The sequence below is a fragment of the Grammomys surdaster genome, unplaced genomic scaffold, assembly GCF_004785775.1.
Source record: "Grammomys surdaster isolate TR1022 unplaced genomic scaffold, NIH_TR_1.0 126906, whole genome shotgun sequence".
NCBI lineage: Eukaryota > Metazoa > Chordata > Mammalia > Rodentia > Muridae > Grammomys > Grammomys surdaster.
In genome coordinates, this window is record NW_021621692.1 from 6,286,843 (window position 1) to 6,303,575 (window position 16,733).

General features: G+C 49.3%; 1 protein-coding gene across 3 annotated transcripts in view; it reads right to left on the bottom strand.

Annotated features, from left to right (window-relative positions):
- Slc39a11 (solute carrier family 39 member 11) overlaps positions 1-16,733 on the bottom strand; it is a 416,305-nt gene that overhangs the window by 321,414 nt on the left and 78,158 nt on the right. For 2 of the 3 annotated variants that reach the window (XM_028761256.1, XM_028761254.1), the window contains exons 1-3: positions 11,857-11,961; positions 7,742-7,860; positions 5,097-5,135 (exon numbers count right to left, since the gene is read on the bottom strand). In XM_028761256.1, the coding sequence (XP_028617089.1) occupies positions 5,097-5,135; positions 7,742-7,849 (147 nt within the window). In that variant the 5' untranslated portion in view covers positions 7,850-7,860; positions 11,857-11,961. Of the gene's footprint in view, positions 1-5,096; positions 5,136-7,741; positions 7,861-11,856; positions 11,962-16,733 lie in introns of those variants that run through there. The other variant, XM_028761255.1, reaches the window with a different exon arrangement.

Consider the following 16,733-nt stretch of genomic DNA (forward strand, 5'->3'; position numbering starts at 1 on the left):
AACACCAGCTCATCCTTCATTAGAATGTGGTTTCCGGGAGACTAAGAACCCTTGACATTAGGATACACACTCCTGACCGGCTCCCAACAGCCTGATAGGCTGAAGCAGTTAGTACCATGTATGCCCAGGGCACTGCAAGTATGACATGGTAAAAGCTCTCCAGGTGAGGGCAAGCAAGATGGCTCGATGGGTAGAGGTGCTTGCCACTAACCCTGAAAACCTGAGTTTGATCCATGGGATCCACATGGTAGGAGGAGGACTGACTCCTGCAAGTTGCCCTCTGACCTCCACAAATGTTCCCCCATTCTTAATCATACACAAACAGACTCAACAGGCAAATATGATCTTAAAACTTAATATAAGCTTTCCAGGTGATTGCAACATACAGCCAGGGTGCATACCACTACATTGGCATGAAGGTGACACTCCCAAAGCCAGAGGGCTGCTTAACTCAACAGCCAAAGGCTCCAGGGCAAACAGCTCTGCTAGGCCAGGGCTACTAAAGGCAGCTATAAAACTGAGCTGGGCTTGTGCTGAAGTTGGTGGCTTGCTTTCACAATCTCCCATTGCACGCTGGAATTAGTTACTTCTCTCAGTGCCATGACAAAATACCCAATTAAAAAGCAACTTAAGGTTTATTCTGGCTTATGGTCTGAGGGGATACAGTCCGCCATGGTGTGGGAGGGGGACATCATGACAGCAAGAACAAGCAGGGAGTCAGTCCCCTGCTTTCACAGGCAGGAAGCTGAAGAGAGGGATGCTGGTACTCAGATCACTTTCTCCTTGTAGTCAGCCCAGGACCCTGGGCTGGGGAACGGCGCTGCCAACATTTAGGGCTCATCTTCCCACTTTAGTTGAACTACTATAGACGCTCCCTTACAGACACTTCCAGAGGCTTGTTTCCCTTTGATCCTAAATCCTATCAAGTTCACAATCAACGTTTACCATTACAACGCCTTTGTCCTGACCATCGCTGGAGACATCCTTCTTAAGATTATTATATTTTAATTGTATGCAAGTCTGTGTCTCTGTGAGACGTAAGCAAGTGGGTACAGGTGCCCATGGAGTTCAGAGGAGTCAGATTCCCGCCCCCACACACACACCCGGAGCTGGAGTTACAGTCAGCTGTGAGCTGCCCAGTGTGGGTGTTGGGAACCAAACGCAGGTTTTTGAGAGATCGGCACACATGCTTAGCCATCCGGACCATCTCTCTAGCCCTGAAACTCTGTGCCCAAGGTGACATGAAAAATGGTGTAAGAGTCCATGTAAGTCACCCCACTACAGTACAGAGCCATCCTCTGAAGGGTTCACAGGACCTCAGCAAAGGAAGGAAAAAGGACCAAGCCTCTTCTGCAAGATCCACACAAAGCCAGGCATTTCTCAGAAAAAAAAATTACCTACTCAGGAACACTAGACATCCCAGTGAGCCCTCTATAATCCACAGTTAGGCCCAGTGGATCGGAGCTGTGGTCTTTTCCTTTTCGGCTATTCACACGGCAACCAGGACTCAGGATACAGAGCCCCCAACACCACATCAGGAGCCAGCAATCTTTTCTTAAGGTCCAGAGAACAGATAGCTCTGGCTTTGTGAGCCACTGACTCAGCTGCAGCTCGGTGCCCTCACTGTGACTCAAAAACAGCCACAGGCACTGTGACATGTGGGCGTGGCTTGCTCCAGTGCATTGTCTATAGTCACAAGAACAGGAAGCAGATGGACTTAGCCCACCAGACTGGTTGGCACACCCTTCCCATGGATCACAACTTTTTGACAAACATAAGTGTTTTCTTGTCCCTTGGCCACTTTGCACTTGACGTGGTGAGTAAGGTGGAAACTGGCTTCCACCAGATGCTGGCTGAATGGACAGGAGTGACTGGCTGAACAGACAGGTGCAACATGGCACAGTCACGCTAAAAGAGCATCTTTCGAGCACCTGCCTGAGCCAGTAACATTAAAGGAGCAGCTATTAGACATCTACCAGTTCCAACAGAGAACCTACAGAGGTGGGGTGACTCAACGTACCCAGGGACATGTACCCGAATCTCTGGGTGTTTGTTTCATTTGGGGGAGATGGTGGGGATTGAACCTGGGGCCTTGTACATCCTACATAAGTGCTCGTCAACTGAGCTGCATCCCATCTGGTGGCCTTTTCAGATTTCCCTCTTCACATCAATTTCACCATCTCCTTACAGGGACAATGGGAGCCTGCCTCATAAATAAGGACCAAATTCCCAAGGATACTCCAGCCAATCTGCACAGTGGGCCTGGGCCTACAAAGCAGGGCAGGAGAATTAAAGGGGAGTTGGGTAGCAATGCAGGCTGGCAGTAGGCCATCCATTTACACTAACTAGGTACAAGCAAGATGGGGAGGAGTGGGGAAAGGCAGAGGGGTGGTGACTATTCCGGAGATTCCAGAGGAAGGTCTCATGGACACTCGATTAGGGGCCACTCCACCTTGGGCACTCATTAGGGCAAGAGAAAGCAAGGAGCTCTCCCTCCAAAACAAACATGGTTACATCCCAGCACTGTGGAGGAGAGGGCAGCATAAATCATTTCCTCCCTCACACTATTTACAGTCACACTGGAAGTCTGAGCACGAAATCAAAAGGGAAAAGTACAGTAATAACAATAATCTATCTTCCCTTCTCTCTGTGCCTCGCCCCCTCATCTCGACATAGGCTGTTCTGGCAGTGTGGGTCAAGGGTTAGGATTGGTGAACAGGTCACCCTCCAATCCCTTGAGAGGGGGGAAGGAGGAAGGCCGGGGACAGAGATGCTGCCACAATACCCTTGGGCCTTCAGAGATTGCTAGCACTTGAGAGCCATGAGAGCCAGGCTGAGCCCAAAGATAGAAAAAGTGATAGGCTGGTATTATGCCAACCCTAAGGGCCTCACCCTTCACTTAACAACAGTGCTGTGGACCCTGGGGTGAGGCTGGGAGCAATGGCTGGAGAAGGGCTCTTGGCATCTTCACGAATTACCACATACCAGCTTGTCAAATGGGAGCACTCGGCAGGAAGCTCAGAGTCCTACCAAGTTGCTGTGGTTCTGGAGTAACTCTCACGGGTCTGTTAAGTTTAATGTTGGGTCTCAAAGATGGCATCGTTGGGTGGTAACAGAACATTTGAAAAAATGGGCCTTTATGAGCGGTCCATAGGCCACTGTTTCAAAGGGGATGAGGTGACCCTAAATCTCAACTTCTGCCGGGAGTCTCTGCTGCTGAGAGACACGAGAATAAAGCAGGCAGAGGGCATCTGTCCAGAGAAGGCTGGAAAGAGCTGGCTTCCAGAGCATTTTCAGGCTGGGGAGTTTTATGGAGAAGATATGCAACCTGAAGGCCTGGGAATGGATTCTGCTACAACTCCCTGTGCACTTATCTACAGCTTGGGAATCTCCAGGTTCTCTGAAGACAGTCTCTGGTCTGACAGTCAACGGCTTAGATGACTTAGAGGTCCCACCCCAAGACAAGTTTTTCCAGCTCATAGGACTACGGAGATGGCAGTAAGAACTTGGCTCTGACCTACTCAGAGAAAGCCCACAGTCTGTGCCTTCTGATATGGCCTTGCAGTTGGAATGTACAGCACCACCATAAAGTACTCACGCTTGAAAATTAAAATAAAATAAAAAAATAAAATCTGGGCTTGCAAAACTGCTGGGGGCAGGATGAGGGGTGTGGCTTTCCTCCAAGCCTAAAAACATGAGTCTGATCCTCAGGTTACACATGGCGGAAGGGGTGAACCAACTCCTGCAAGCTGTCCTCTGAACTCTACATGTGTGCTGTAGCAGAGGTATGCTCACACACGAACACACACACACACAAAAAAAATTGATTCATTCAAATGATTTTCAAAGAAAGATAAAATCTGAACTAAGCCTCTAGGTCTAACTCTGAGTTTGCAGAGATCAAGAACAGAACAAGAGAAACTTGTTCCGCCAAACTCAGAATGTGGAATGTTCTAGAAACAAATACTCAGTTTCTCCAACAAATGATCAGCTTGTGGGGTTGCCATGGGGGAGACTTGATGGACTTAGAGAACACAGCCAGCAAATTTCCTTTGGATCCAGCTCTTGCAGAACAATAGCGCCACAGGGCCCCTTGGAATGTGAATATGGAATCCCTCACAGAGAGGAATTGCTGGTTGCCTTCTGTCAGATGAGATGCTGCCATACTGATTTACAAGAAGTCACTCAGTTTGAGATACATATTGAATTTACAGGTGAAATTACATGGATCTGGGATTTGCTTTTATAAAACATTCTCAGTTCCCAAGAAGGCGGAAGGGAGACAGATAAAATGAGATTTGCCAAATGTCAATCATGACTGAAGGTGGGTACTGCGTACGGAGGATATAGATTATGGGTGGGTTTTTTTTTTCCTTGTGTGCTTAAAAGTACCTAAAATTAAAAGTCCTGGGGCTGGAGAGATGGGGAAGCAGGCAAGGGCACAAATTGTTCATACAAATGACAAGTTCTATTCCCAGCACCCATAGCTGGAGTCTTACAACCTCTTCAGCTCCTGTGAAGTCTGACATTGCTGACCTGTGGAGGGGGCACCTGTACTCAGATGCACATTATCACCCCTGCAACCCTGCCCCCGACACATACCCAATAAAGATACAAATAAATACTTTTAAAAGTCCTTCAAGGGGCTGGAGAGATGGCTCAGTGGTTAAGAGCACTGACTGCGCTTCCAGAGGTCCTGAGTTCAAATCCCAGCAACCATATGGTGGCTCACAACCATCTGTAATGAGATCTGATGCCCTCTTCTGGTGTGTCTGAAGACAGCTACAGTGTATTCATATATAATAAATAAATAAATCTTTAAAACAAAAAGTCCTTCAAGGAGGAGTGGAAGGAGATATTAAATTTGTGCCATTTATCAGGCTAGGCCGGTCTTGATGTCATCTCATTTCCTAAGTGATGAACCATTCCCTTCTCCATCAAAAGAGTGGAGAGTACCTCGCAAGCTGGAGAGTGAAGACAGTCAGCGATGAGGAGTTAGCTTTTACAGAGCACATCAAGACAGTGTGGAGAAGGGCTGGCACCAGCCCCAGGAGGGAAAGATTAGAATCCACACACTTCACCCACTGAGAACTCACCCCTGCGGCAAAGCCCAGGCTGCCATCTAAGATCCGCCTCTGCAAAAGAAAACAGGAGACGTTTCAGTTTCCAAGGAACGCAGGATGGTGTGGCCTCAGTTAGGAGACTGCCATAAAGCCCAAAGGGCTCAAAGGTCACTGACCTACTTCTAAGCTGGTAGTGACCTACTGACCTTATAGAATGATCCAAGAACAGGGCCAGGAGGGGGAGAACATGAACACATAGATAAACATGACACCCATTCCAGAGTCAACCAGAAGTACCCTTGGCAGGGGGCGGGGGTCTTGGAGTGTACAGGTGAACATCTACGTTCTTATCCAGCACCCCATGCCCTAAGGAAGTAGTTGAGCTAAACTGTTGAAATGACCAGTGGCTAGTGAGGAACACAGGAGCAACCCAAACAGTCATACGGGTGGGGACACAAACAGGCACAACCACGTCACACAGAAAGCCATGTAGTGGGACTAACAGCAAGTGACTGCAATGTGCATGTCACTGATGAGAAATGACAGAAATGCATGCTGGGAATCACCAAATCCATGCACTGTTTCCAAGAGCCCAAAACCAGAGACTGAACAAAGTCTCCCTCCACAGTAAAACAGATATACCAACGAGAACAACCGAATACCACAGGGCAGAGAAAACATGCCCACACATCACATACACAAAGAACGCATTGTGTATACGCATGTATGTACACAACAGGCAGAAGCATTAAACTGGGAACTGAGCAGGGTGGATTCAGCCTGACACAGAACAGTACCGGCTATGTGAGCAGAGAACATAACGACGGCACCCAGACAGGGATGTCTACACTGTGGGAGAGACGGGCAGCGTGGGAGTGTTTTATATGGAGTGAAAGTCTGAATGGGCGTGGTGACTGGGAAGGAGCCTGAAGGGACCGTGAGAAGCTGCCACTTGATCTAGGCCCAGATACCCCAGATACATGGGCCTTTATAAAATAATAATCAAACCCCATAGGTATAAAATGTACACCTTTCTATGTGCATCTATTCCAATAAAAGGATGTTCTTGCTTCCATCATACCCCGTGGATAATCACTTGTGGTCTGTACACACAACAATGCTCTTCAGCATGAAAAGGGGGAGAAGCTCATGCATGGCTTCTCCACACCCACTCAACATCCGTCCTCCTCCTCCTCTTCCTCCTCCTCTTCCTCCTCCTCCTCTTCCTCCTCCTCCTCTTCCTCCTCCTCTTCCTCCTTCTCTTCTTCCTCCTCTTCTTCCTCCTCCTCCTCCTCTTCTTCCTCCTCCTCTTCCTCCTCTTCTTCTTCCTCCTCTTTCTCCTCCTCCTCCTCCTCCTCCTCCTCTTCCTCCTCCTCCTCCCAGCTACTGCCAAAAAGCCATTCCATTCCCTAACTATGAACTTGACCTCCCTGGGTGTCTTACGCACTGAAATCTTGAGTACCCTGAAATTCCTGGTTGTGTGATTTGTGATCCGAGTCTCCAAATGATAGATTTGTGCTAAGCACCCTCCCCCAGCTAGGCTGAGGACAACAGTGTGGGAGGCAGGAGAGTAAAACTGAAGCCAGGACCTGCCAAACTGGTCCATAAGACAAGGGGCCTGAGACACTGACTTTCTAGACAAGTCTTTCTTTCTAGATCCAGGGCTCGGTGTGTTTAAAGAGATCTGAGTCGCCTTCTCCTGCAGCATCTACAAGTGCCCTTGATTGAGCAAGGCGAGGGTTACAGTCTTCAAGAGTGGCTCTGGGCTGGAAACGGGAAGCAGCTCAGGGTTGCAGGAGAATAGGATTTCAGGCACAGGAAGCGGGTGTAGAGTAAGGGAGGGTGTATAGAAGGTGGATGAGGGGTGTCAGGGATGTGGGGTGCAGAGGAAGAAAAGATGGGGAGATACACAAGATCTCATGAGGATGTGAGGCCAGAACATAAGGCCTGAAAGTGACTGAGGGCACTGGGGGCTCTCTGTAGGATGCTTGAGGGACATATGGGGGGAAGGGCTGAGAAGGCTCCGTATGCGTATGGACAAGGCAGCTAGCTATACTCATCCAGGAGAGAGGATGCATTCGTGGTAAGGGTGACATCAGAAGAGAGAATGAGGAGGTGGACCTCTCTGGATTCATTCAGGAGGGAGGGCCTGTGGGGACAGAAGTCTACAAGGGACTGAGGAGGGGAGCCTGCCGATCTTCAGCCAATGGGGAGGAATGAAATGCCCTGGGCTGGGGTAGTAGAGAAGCAGACTTCCTCCTTCCCACAACCCCTAACCAACTGTCTAACTCACTCACGGCCACAGGGAGGGCGGTTCCACCTGAAACCTAATCATCTCGGGTCCTGCATAGCACTCCCCGCTCCAGACATGCAGGACATTAGACAGGAGCTCGGAATGAGGCAGCAGGTTAATAAAGGCACAATAGCTAGTCCCTTACCCCCTCGCCCTGTTGAATCTGGGTGCCAGAGGCAGGTGAGGGGAAGACAATGCCGGGCTTGTGTACCACTAATGGGTGCCTGCTCCCTGGCCTAGTAAGGAAACAGAGAAAACAAGGAAGTTGGAAAACATTGGCAACCCAGCACCTGCCTGTGTGGCCGCTGCCAGTGCTCTGTGGAAAGGGGCGGGTTTCAAAGCTCACTAAGGGTCCCCTCGAACACCCAGAAACGAAGCGACTCACCTGCCCGCTGGAGAATATGAACACAAGAGCTGCCCCGGCTGCTGTCATCGTCCAGGTGAAGAAGGTCCCCAGCAAGGCCTGGGACACGGCGCTGTAGCCTTGGAGCATGCTGGATACAGCTGTGCACAAAAGAGCAGAGGGTCAGGTGCTGAGAGGCCCCGATTGTGACATACGTATGTCCTAAGCCACAGCCTGAGCTGCCCTCTGTCAGAGTGGGTGGTCTGTACCTTCAAGCCAAGCCAATGCAATGGGCCTCAACAGCCCAGTACTAGCACAGAGACATTGAAAGTCATGAAGGCAACATGTGAACACTGGGAGAAAGAGGCCAGGAAGCCCCCCCCACCCCCAAGAGGCCTGCTCATTCATGCATCTGTCCCTGCCTGCCATTTCTCCTCAGACCCTGCCAAAGAACAGGCCCCTAGCTCAAATTTTCCTCTAAATACCTTCTGATTCCTACTCCCACCTTCCTGGCTCCCCAAGCCAGCCTCCTGGCTAAACATAAATTCCACCGACAGACCTTCCACCCCCATGGACTCTCCAGCCAAAGTCCAGCAGCATGCAGTATGGGCGCCACACTCCCATTCAACTCAGTTCGTTAGGGCACCTTAACAACCCAGATAGCTGGGCTGGAGAGATGGCTCAGCGGTTAAGAGCACTGACTGCTCTTCCAGAGGTCCTGAGTTCAAATCCCAGCAGCCACATGGTGGCTCACAACCACCCATAATGAGATAGGATGCCCTCTTCTGGTGTGTCTGAAGACAGCTACAGTGTACTCATATATAATAAATAAATAAATAAATCTTTAAAAAAAAAAAAAAAAAACAACCCAGATAGCTGTGGCTCTGTGGTTCCATACCCAGAAGCCCTTTCGGGGATGCCTTCCCTCCACAGCTCCTGCCCTCAAAACCCAAGAGGCTCCTCTGAGGCCCACCTCATGCCAGATCTGTGACGAAACCTTCCATAATCATGCGCGCACACACACGCACACCCGCGCGCACACATGCAAGCACACACACCCCATGTCCAAACACATGTCTTTGTTGTTTTCTTTAAGGACCTGCCTACATCCATAACCTACTTCTGTAACTGCTTGAGAATAGTGAAGACACTTTCCCACAGCCTTGTGAAAGCGGGCATGGCCATCCGCCGCAAACTACTTGCTGAAGGAGAAGGAGCCAGCTTACCCAGAAAGGAGAGCCACAGAGCACAAGGAAATAGAACCATAAACAGCTCTGCGCATAGATACTGCCGGTGAAGTAACAGCGGAGTCCATCAAGAAAAGAAAGGGCCCTCTCTTGTGTGGACCCAGAGAACCTCCTCAGACTTAACTACCCTCAACACTGAGACCATATCCTGTCCATCATGCCCTAGATAGGAAATGTCAGGCTTCTCCTGTGGAAAGTTACAAAGCAGAGAAGTCCACTTGTGAAGCAGCCATGTGTCCTGGCACACACATACACATCCAAGCTAGGTGTGGGCCTCAACTCAAAGGCCTCATTCAGTTCCCCTTTGGCTCTCCAGCACCCACAGGACTGGACCTAACCCTACCTGGCTTAGCTCCCTTAGAGGGAGCACATCAAGGGCTACAGAGGGTCCCTCTGCTGGCCTTAGAGGAAGCCACGGTAGTGTGGGCAGGGCCTATGCACAGTCCCCACTCAGAAAAGGCTGTGGGCTCAGATGAGCACCCCTGGGTTCCCGTGCTATGTCTAGGGTCAACCCATTTATGGGTTCAGATTTTAAGCATACACAGCCTCTTGACAATTCGACACAATGAAGAAGCACAAAAAAAAAAAAAAAAAAAAAAGCAACAACCCACAATCAAGAAGCAAAAATCTAAACAACGAAAAACAGCCAAGTCTGACAACCTGAGCTTGGTTCTCGACACCGACCTGAGGAAAAGAACCAACACGCTCTCCTCTGATCTCTACATTTACACCATGGAATACACAACCCCCCCAACACACACACACAAACACATGCGCGCGTGCACGCGCGCACACACACACATACAGACACACACAAAAAGGTAGTTTAAAAATGCACCGTTTCCCAAATCTTACAACACTTAAGTAAGCTTACTATTTTGTGTTGGGTTGTACTCATCTCTATACCGGGGTGCAGATTGGACACACATAACAGAAGAACTCAAAACGGTGACTGCACAATTTTTAAAAAATTTAAAAAAAAACTTTCAACCAAACAAGTAGCCTTTTCCACTATCCCTGAGTTAAGTCAACCTCCAAAGAGCGGTGTGTGCTGAGCATAGTAGCACAGACTTTTTAGTCCCAGCCCTCAAAGAGGCAAATGCCAGCATCACTCTGGAAGTTTGAGGCCAGCCTGGTCTACTTAGTGAGTTTCCAGCTAGCCAGGGACATATATATATAGTAAGTAAGATTCTTTGGGAAAAAAAAAAAAAACCTACGAGAGAGACTTATGTATTTTTGTGGGGTTTGGGGGGGTTGTTTTGGTTGGTTGGTTGGTTTTGTTTCTTGTTTGTTTTTTAACTGAGATCCTGGAGCATTAACACGCTGATTGTTCCCAGTTGCTTGTGAATATGTTAAACATTCACAAAGACAGATATCAAGCTAATATCTTCTCACTGTCCAAGACAGATCACAGCCTAAAACACCCCCCAAATACCTCACTGTGTCTTTTGACAGCTACTGGTAAAAGGAAATAATTCTCATTTGCCAAGCAGCAAAATCAACCCCGAGGGTGTTCACGGCGGCCGAAAGGATAGGCAAATACTCTAAGTTCAGTGTATAACTGAGTTCCTGAGATGAAGAGAAAGACTGAGCCCCGTTCATCCACCACTTATCAGTGTGAGCCCAGCACACCTCTCCTTCCAGTCACTGTTGGAAAACTTTGGCTACTCTCTAAGGGTGGTGGAAAGCCAGTAGTCTGGTCCCCTTGAGAGCTACTTAGATTTTTTTTGTTAATGTAGCCTGGAACTTACTGTGTAGCAGAGGGTGGCTTTGAACTCCTGAACCTCCTGCCTTCCGCCTCCCTAAAGCTGGGATTACCAGAGTGTGCCACAATATCTGGTTTTTGTAAGACTGGGGATCAAACTCAGACCTTTGTACACGGTAAGCAAGCACTCTACCAAATAGCTCCATCTCATGCCGTTGGAGCTACTGAAAAGCACAGAGGGCAGGCGACACCCCACACTTGCTGGATCCCCAAATCTGCACCTTATTTAACTCCATGGGAGAACTCTTACACAGAGCTAAGCACATAAAACCAGACTAGCTTCTACACAGCTAATGGTTTAGTAAGACCTTCTCTACAGGAGACTGCCTCTGTCATTTCCTGTATTTAACAGACTAATAAGCTCTTAGGAACAGGACAGTGCAGCCATTAGCACCTCCAAATCATGCCAGGCAGTCTGCTTCAGACTTTCTCCAGAACTGGATATTAACATCATAAACTGGACCAGTGACCAGGACAGGAGACCAGCCTCCGCCCATCCTATAACTTGAGAGAAGCCAACAGCAGGCTGGGCCGCGCGTGCGTTTTCACTGTGGCAGCACAGAGCAGCCAGCTCCTACAAAACCAGTAAATTTCCTTCTGTCCTTCTCTGTCTCTTTCCTAGGCTTTTAAATGTTGCTTCTGCACTTCAAAATGCTGGTTTACTTAAAGCGAGGAACTGCCTGGGCTTAAGTGAACTGGCACAGAACTCGCAGGCCAGACTCTACCAAAGACGCCCATGAGACAGACACAGGATCGGGACCGACAGTATGAACAAGAAAAAGTTCTCTAGTCGGCATGCTGGCTCTCCAGCCTCCCCAGACCTGTCGCCACAGGTGGAAGTGGGAGGGGCCTCTGAATGGCTGCCATTGATACTACAGGTCCCTAGTCCCCTACACACCACCATGAAACAATGAATGAAGAGACCCTTGGCTGTGCACTCAGGAGCCTCGGATCACCGTCTCCAGCTCATCCTAGGGTGGAGCAGAGGGGGCCCGAACACCCTCCCTCACCCTGCCACCTGTCACAGCCCCCTGCTGCTCTTCCAGGACCTGTCCCTTAGGGCACCCCTTTGCAAGCTCCAGGCCGCTGCACATTCTTGCGACTGCCGGGCACCCCGGGTCTGAAGGAGAGAAAAGGCGACTCACTAGGGTGCCCTCTCCAGCCCCCTCTCCACTTCCATCAGCCCCCGATGCCACTCGCTCGCCCGGCTCCACTCCCGCAGTCACTTCCTGCTTCACTCCAGCACACGTGGCCTCCACCGCCGGGCCCCGCCCCTTCGCAACTGGCGAATCCTGCCTGGAGAATAAAGTCTCTGGTTCACAGCCTTCTGTGCGCGCAGGAACGGATGCGGGCGGGTAAGAGCAGAGCCCTCTCCTCCCCCCAAGGCCACACACATGCAGAGCCGAAGGCCTAGGGCAGCTGAACTCGTGCACACACCCCTGGAAGCTTAGAGGAGGCTACAGATACCCAAAGAAGGGGCGCTTTGGGCCAGTTCTGACGTACTCAATGTGGTCTACATCTTTTGTCATAGGTCCTAAGCATGACAGCATAGGTCCTAACTGGGCTATGGAGCCAGTGTCACTATGGGCAACATTCGGAAGGTCAGCGGCTTTATTCTCAAGGTCAATAGCTTCCACTAGAAGGATGCCCAGGCTCTGCATTCTACTTGAGCTTGCTTGCAGTCTTTCACTTTGAACTAGAGGCTGCCAATATTGAGGACCCACTGAGCATCACCCCAGGTCATGGGCTCTGCACTCCATGGCTGGGGGGTGAGGGAACACCTTGATTTGATTTAGCTGCAATAAAACGAAGGCCAGATAGCTGGTTCAATTTGAATGTCAGGGAAACAACAAATAATTTCTTATTATACGTATGCCCTGTGCAGTGTAAGGGACACACGCATGCAAACGTCATGACTGTTTTCTGGAATATAAAGTTAAAGGAGTGGCCTGTGTTGCATTTGGCAGACCAAGCAAAGAGTAATCAGGACAGAAAGACAGCCTGTAGTTGGAGTATACAAAGAATACATTAAAAGAAGGCCTCTGTTACCCTGTTATAGAATGGTGTGCCTTCCTAGTGAGGACCACTCTGCACACTTAGAGATGGAGGAAGAACTCTTTTAGGGTGATGGTCCAGCTCTCAGCTAATGCCCAACCAGTTCCCAGCAGTGCCATTAGCTTATATACATGCTAAGCTTAAGCCTTTTACAAACACTTCAGTCTCAGGTCCTGGATGCGGGTAACCCTTTGAACAACTTAAAAAGAGGCTGCAGACAGCAAGTCTGACCACTTAGGCAGCTAGGAGATTTACACCGCAAAGATATCTCCGCACACTGCCAGAATGACTTTGAGTGTGCCCAGTGTTGTTCTCTTTCCGAATAGTTGTTACCCCGGGGTCATCTTGTCCACCCGGCAGAATTATAGTTCTCTAGGTAAGAGCACGAAGGATTTCGTGGCAGACCTGGATTTAACCCTACCCTTCCACCCACCCCCTCCCCCAACTGCCCTGAGGTATGTCTTCCTCCATATGGGAAACCCCTAAGGGCTGGTTATAAGTCTGAGTCGTCTCCTTTGTCATAGGAATCAAAGTCTAATGATCAAACAATCTTGGCAAGTACTTACTTAAATGCTTACATCCTAGCATCCTAAACGTCTCTTTTCTCTGACAAGTCTTGGTGCACATTGCTTAGCTTTGGGGTATTTTGGAGGCTGTGCTCCTTAGCTAAAATCCACCTGTGTGATTTAATGTCTCCTAAGCAAATCTATTTATAAAGGAAGTCCTCTAAAATACCAGTTCTTTCACTTTGAGTTCCGAATTCCATCTACATCAGTCCAGCAAGAGTCAGCTACTCATGCCAACGGTCACCCCATAGTCTCTGTAACTGCGTCAGGAGGTGACCTGGAAGGTTGGTCTTATGTCCCCAAGAGACCCACCACCTCCCAGGCCAGGCAAGGTGCCACACACCTGTGATCTAGTACTTAGGGAACTGAAAAATAGGGCTATGGTTAAGAACCAACCTGAGCTATACAACAAGACCCCATCTCAAAAACAAACCAACAACAGCTTGCTACATGAACAGCACAAAACAAGGCCAGGGGTGGGGTGGGGGGTGAGCCCATCAGTTCCAACACAAAAAAAGGTCACAGCACTCCCCCACTGAGCTAGCCACTACACAGCACAATGCCTTGGACCAGCCATAGAATTCTCTAGAAAGCAGAAGTAAATGGAGCTGAAATTAAACAAAACTGAGCACAGTCACAGACTCATGCCCGTTGATGCTAGAGAACAGTTGCACAGAGATTCCCTGGATTTTCCTACTTTCCTATGCATTTAAAATCTTCAGAATGGAAAGTTAACCAAGACTTTAACAACAACAAAAAAAAAAGGTGTACACCACCACCACCTGGCAACCAAGACTTTTGGTTGGTTGGTTGGCCGGCTGGCTGGCTGGCTGGCTGGTTGGTTGGTTGGTTGATTGGTTGGCTGGCTGGTTGGCTGGTTGATTGGTTAGTTGGTTGGCTGGCTGGCTGGTTGGCTGGTTGGTTGGTTGGCTGGCTGGTTGGCTGGTTGGTTGGTTAGTTGGTTGGCTGGCTGGTTGGCTGGTTGATTGGTTAGTTGGTTGGCTGGCTGGTTGGCTGGTTGGTTGGTTGATTGGTTAGTTGGTTGGTTGGTGGTTGGTTGGTTGGTTGGTTGGTTGGGTTTGCTTTTTGTTTTTGTTTCTGTGTTGCTTTTAAATCAATCTGAACAGTCTCTCTCCTGCCTGGTCCGTTCTTTCCTGCTTTGAGTACTTAGCCTCCTGACCTTCCTGAGGTCACAGACATACTTCTTGGGACCCACCTTACCTACCATGCTCCAGGCACCTGGTTAAGCTGGATAAAGCCTGGGAAGCCTTCCCTCCCGGCTCCTCTGGCTCCCTTCAACCATTTCTACTCAAGGCCACCGCCCTGTCTCTTCAGTCCCTAATTTAAGTCACTGTGTCCCTCAAAACTCAAAATGTAATCTCCTGTCCTAATCCTGGTTAGAGAACAGGTGTTCCTCGTGTTCGTCCTCCCAGGACCACAGGATGTTGTATGGTTTCTAAAAAATTTGTCCTGGTCTGCTTTCTGTTGGGATGATAAAACACTGACCATAAACAACATGAGGAGGTAGGATTACAGGTCACAGTCAGTAGTCAAGGGAAGTCAAGGGAGGACTTGAGGCAGAGACCACAAAGAAATGTTACACACTGGCCTGCTTCCCCCGGCTTGCTCCGCCAACTTTCTTTTTTCTTTTTCTTTGTTTTTGTTTTGTTTTTGTTTTTGTTTTTGTTTTTGTTTTTGTTTTTGTTTTTGTTCTTGATTTTGTTTTTCGAGACAGGGTTTCTCTGTGTAGCCCTGGCTGTCCTGGAACTCACTCTGTAGACCAGGCTGGCCCCGAACTCAGAAATCCGCCTGCCTCTGCCTCCCAAGTGCTGGGATTAAAGGCGTGCGCCACCACCGCCCGGCTCTGCCAACTTTCTTACACAGCCCACAATCACCTGCCCAAGGATGGTACAGTCCCCAGGGGGATGGGCCCACCCAGTAATCAGCAATCAAGAGAATGCCCCATAGATACACCCATAGGCCAAGCTGATGGAGGCAATTCTTCAGCTGAGATTCCTTTCTCCCAGGTATATCAAATGGACAAACATTAGCGATGCCAGGACTTGCATCCCTTCAGTTCACTCGGGAGAAGCTAACTTCACTGATGACGTCAGCACGCAGACCCAGCATTTTCAGCCTTGTGTCTGAACACTTGGTCCCCAGCTGTTAGTGCTGTAGGGGGAAGGTTAGACTGTTAGGAGGTGGAAGCTTGCTGGGCATGGACTTTGAGCTTCAATACCCTACCCCCTCTACCTTTCTGTGGTGACTTGCATAGGTATGGCTCCGATAGATTCGGGTGTTTGAAAGCTTGGCCATAGGGAGTGACACTATCAGGAGGTGTGGCCCTTTTGGAGAAAGCAAGTAGCTGTTGGGGCGGGAGCTTTGATGCTCAAGCTATGTCCAGTCTGGCACGCAGTCTCCTTCTGCTGTCTGTGGATCAAGAGGTAGAACTCTTGACTCCTGGTGCTATGTCAGCCTGGATGCTGCCATGCTTTCCGCCATGATGCTAATGGACCGAACCTCTGACACTGTAAGCCAGCCCTAATTAAATGTTTTCGTAGAGAACATGTAAACAAGAGATAAGATCAGGACCCAGTAGGATGCTACAGCAATGAGCAGTCAGTTCCTGTCAGCTGTGTGTAGTAGATGAGAATGATGTAATAACCCACGACGTAACGCTAGAGTGTGATTGGCCAGAGTGTGACTGTGCCCTTGTAGCAAAAGAAAGCGGGGGCTCACAGCAGGAGGCTCACAGCAGGGAGTTAGAGTGCCTTGATGCTGAGACAGTAAAGACCGCAGTGCCTGCCATCTTGCTCTCTGACCAGGAGACAACGGAGTGTGCCACCCTGGCTGCATCAAGATCTCTGAGCTGTGCTACTGAGGTTAGGAGGGCTCACCATCTTTAGCATTAAAACGTCCCATCTATATAACACGTAATAGAGGGTTTAAAAATTACTGTGCATGTTACATATGTAATCATATACATAACCTCTAGAATTTGATCACTGCCCTCCACTTCAACGGGGTCTCTCCATCCCCCACAACACTGCTTCTCCTTCTCCGCTCACCAGGGGAGCATCGTTCCATTTCTATCCTCCCAACAGTCCAGTTTCTGTACCGTGGGGATCAGTCTAATCATGTCCATGACTCCTTCAGCCCCCACTCCACTCCCAGAACTTCTCACTGCCCTTGGGGGAAATCTAACTCTCCACTTTAGCTCCTGGAATCTGGCCCCAGGTCCTAGCCAGACGGACGACAACCTCTGACTCCTGCCTCACAGTGTCTGCACCTGCTACTGCCTCTGTCTGAAGCACCTAGCTCCCAGGGTCACCTAGCTGGACCCCCCTGTCACTCAGACCTCACCTCAAATGTTACCCTTCAAAGGGGCATTCCTTGAATAT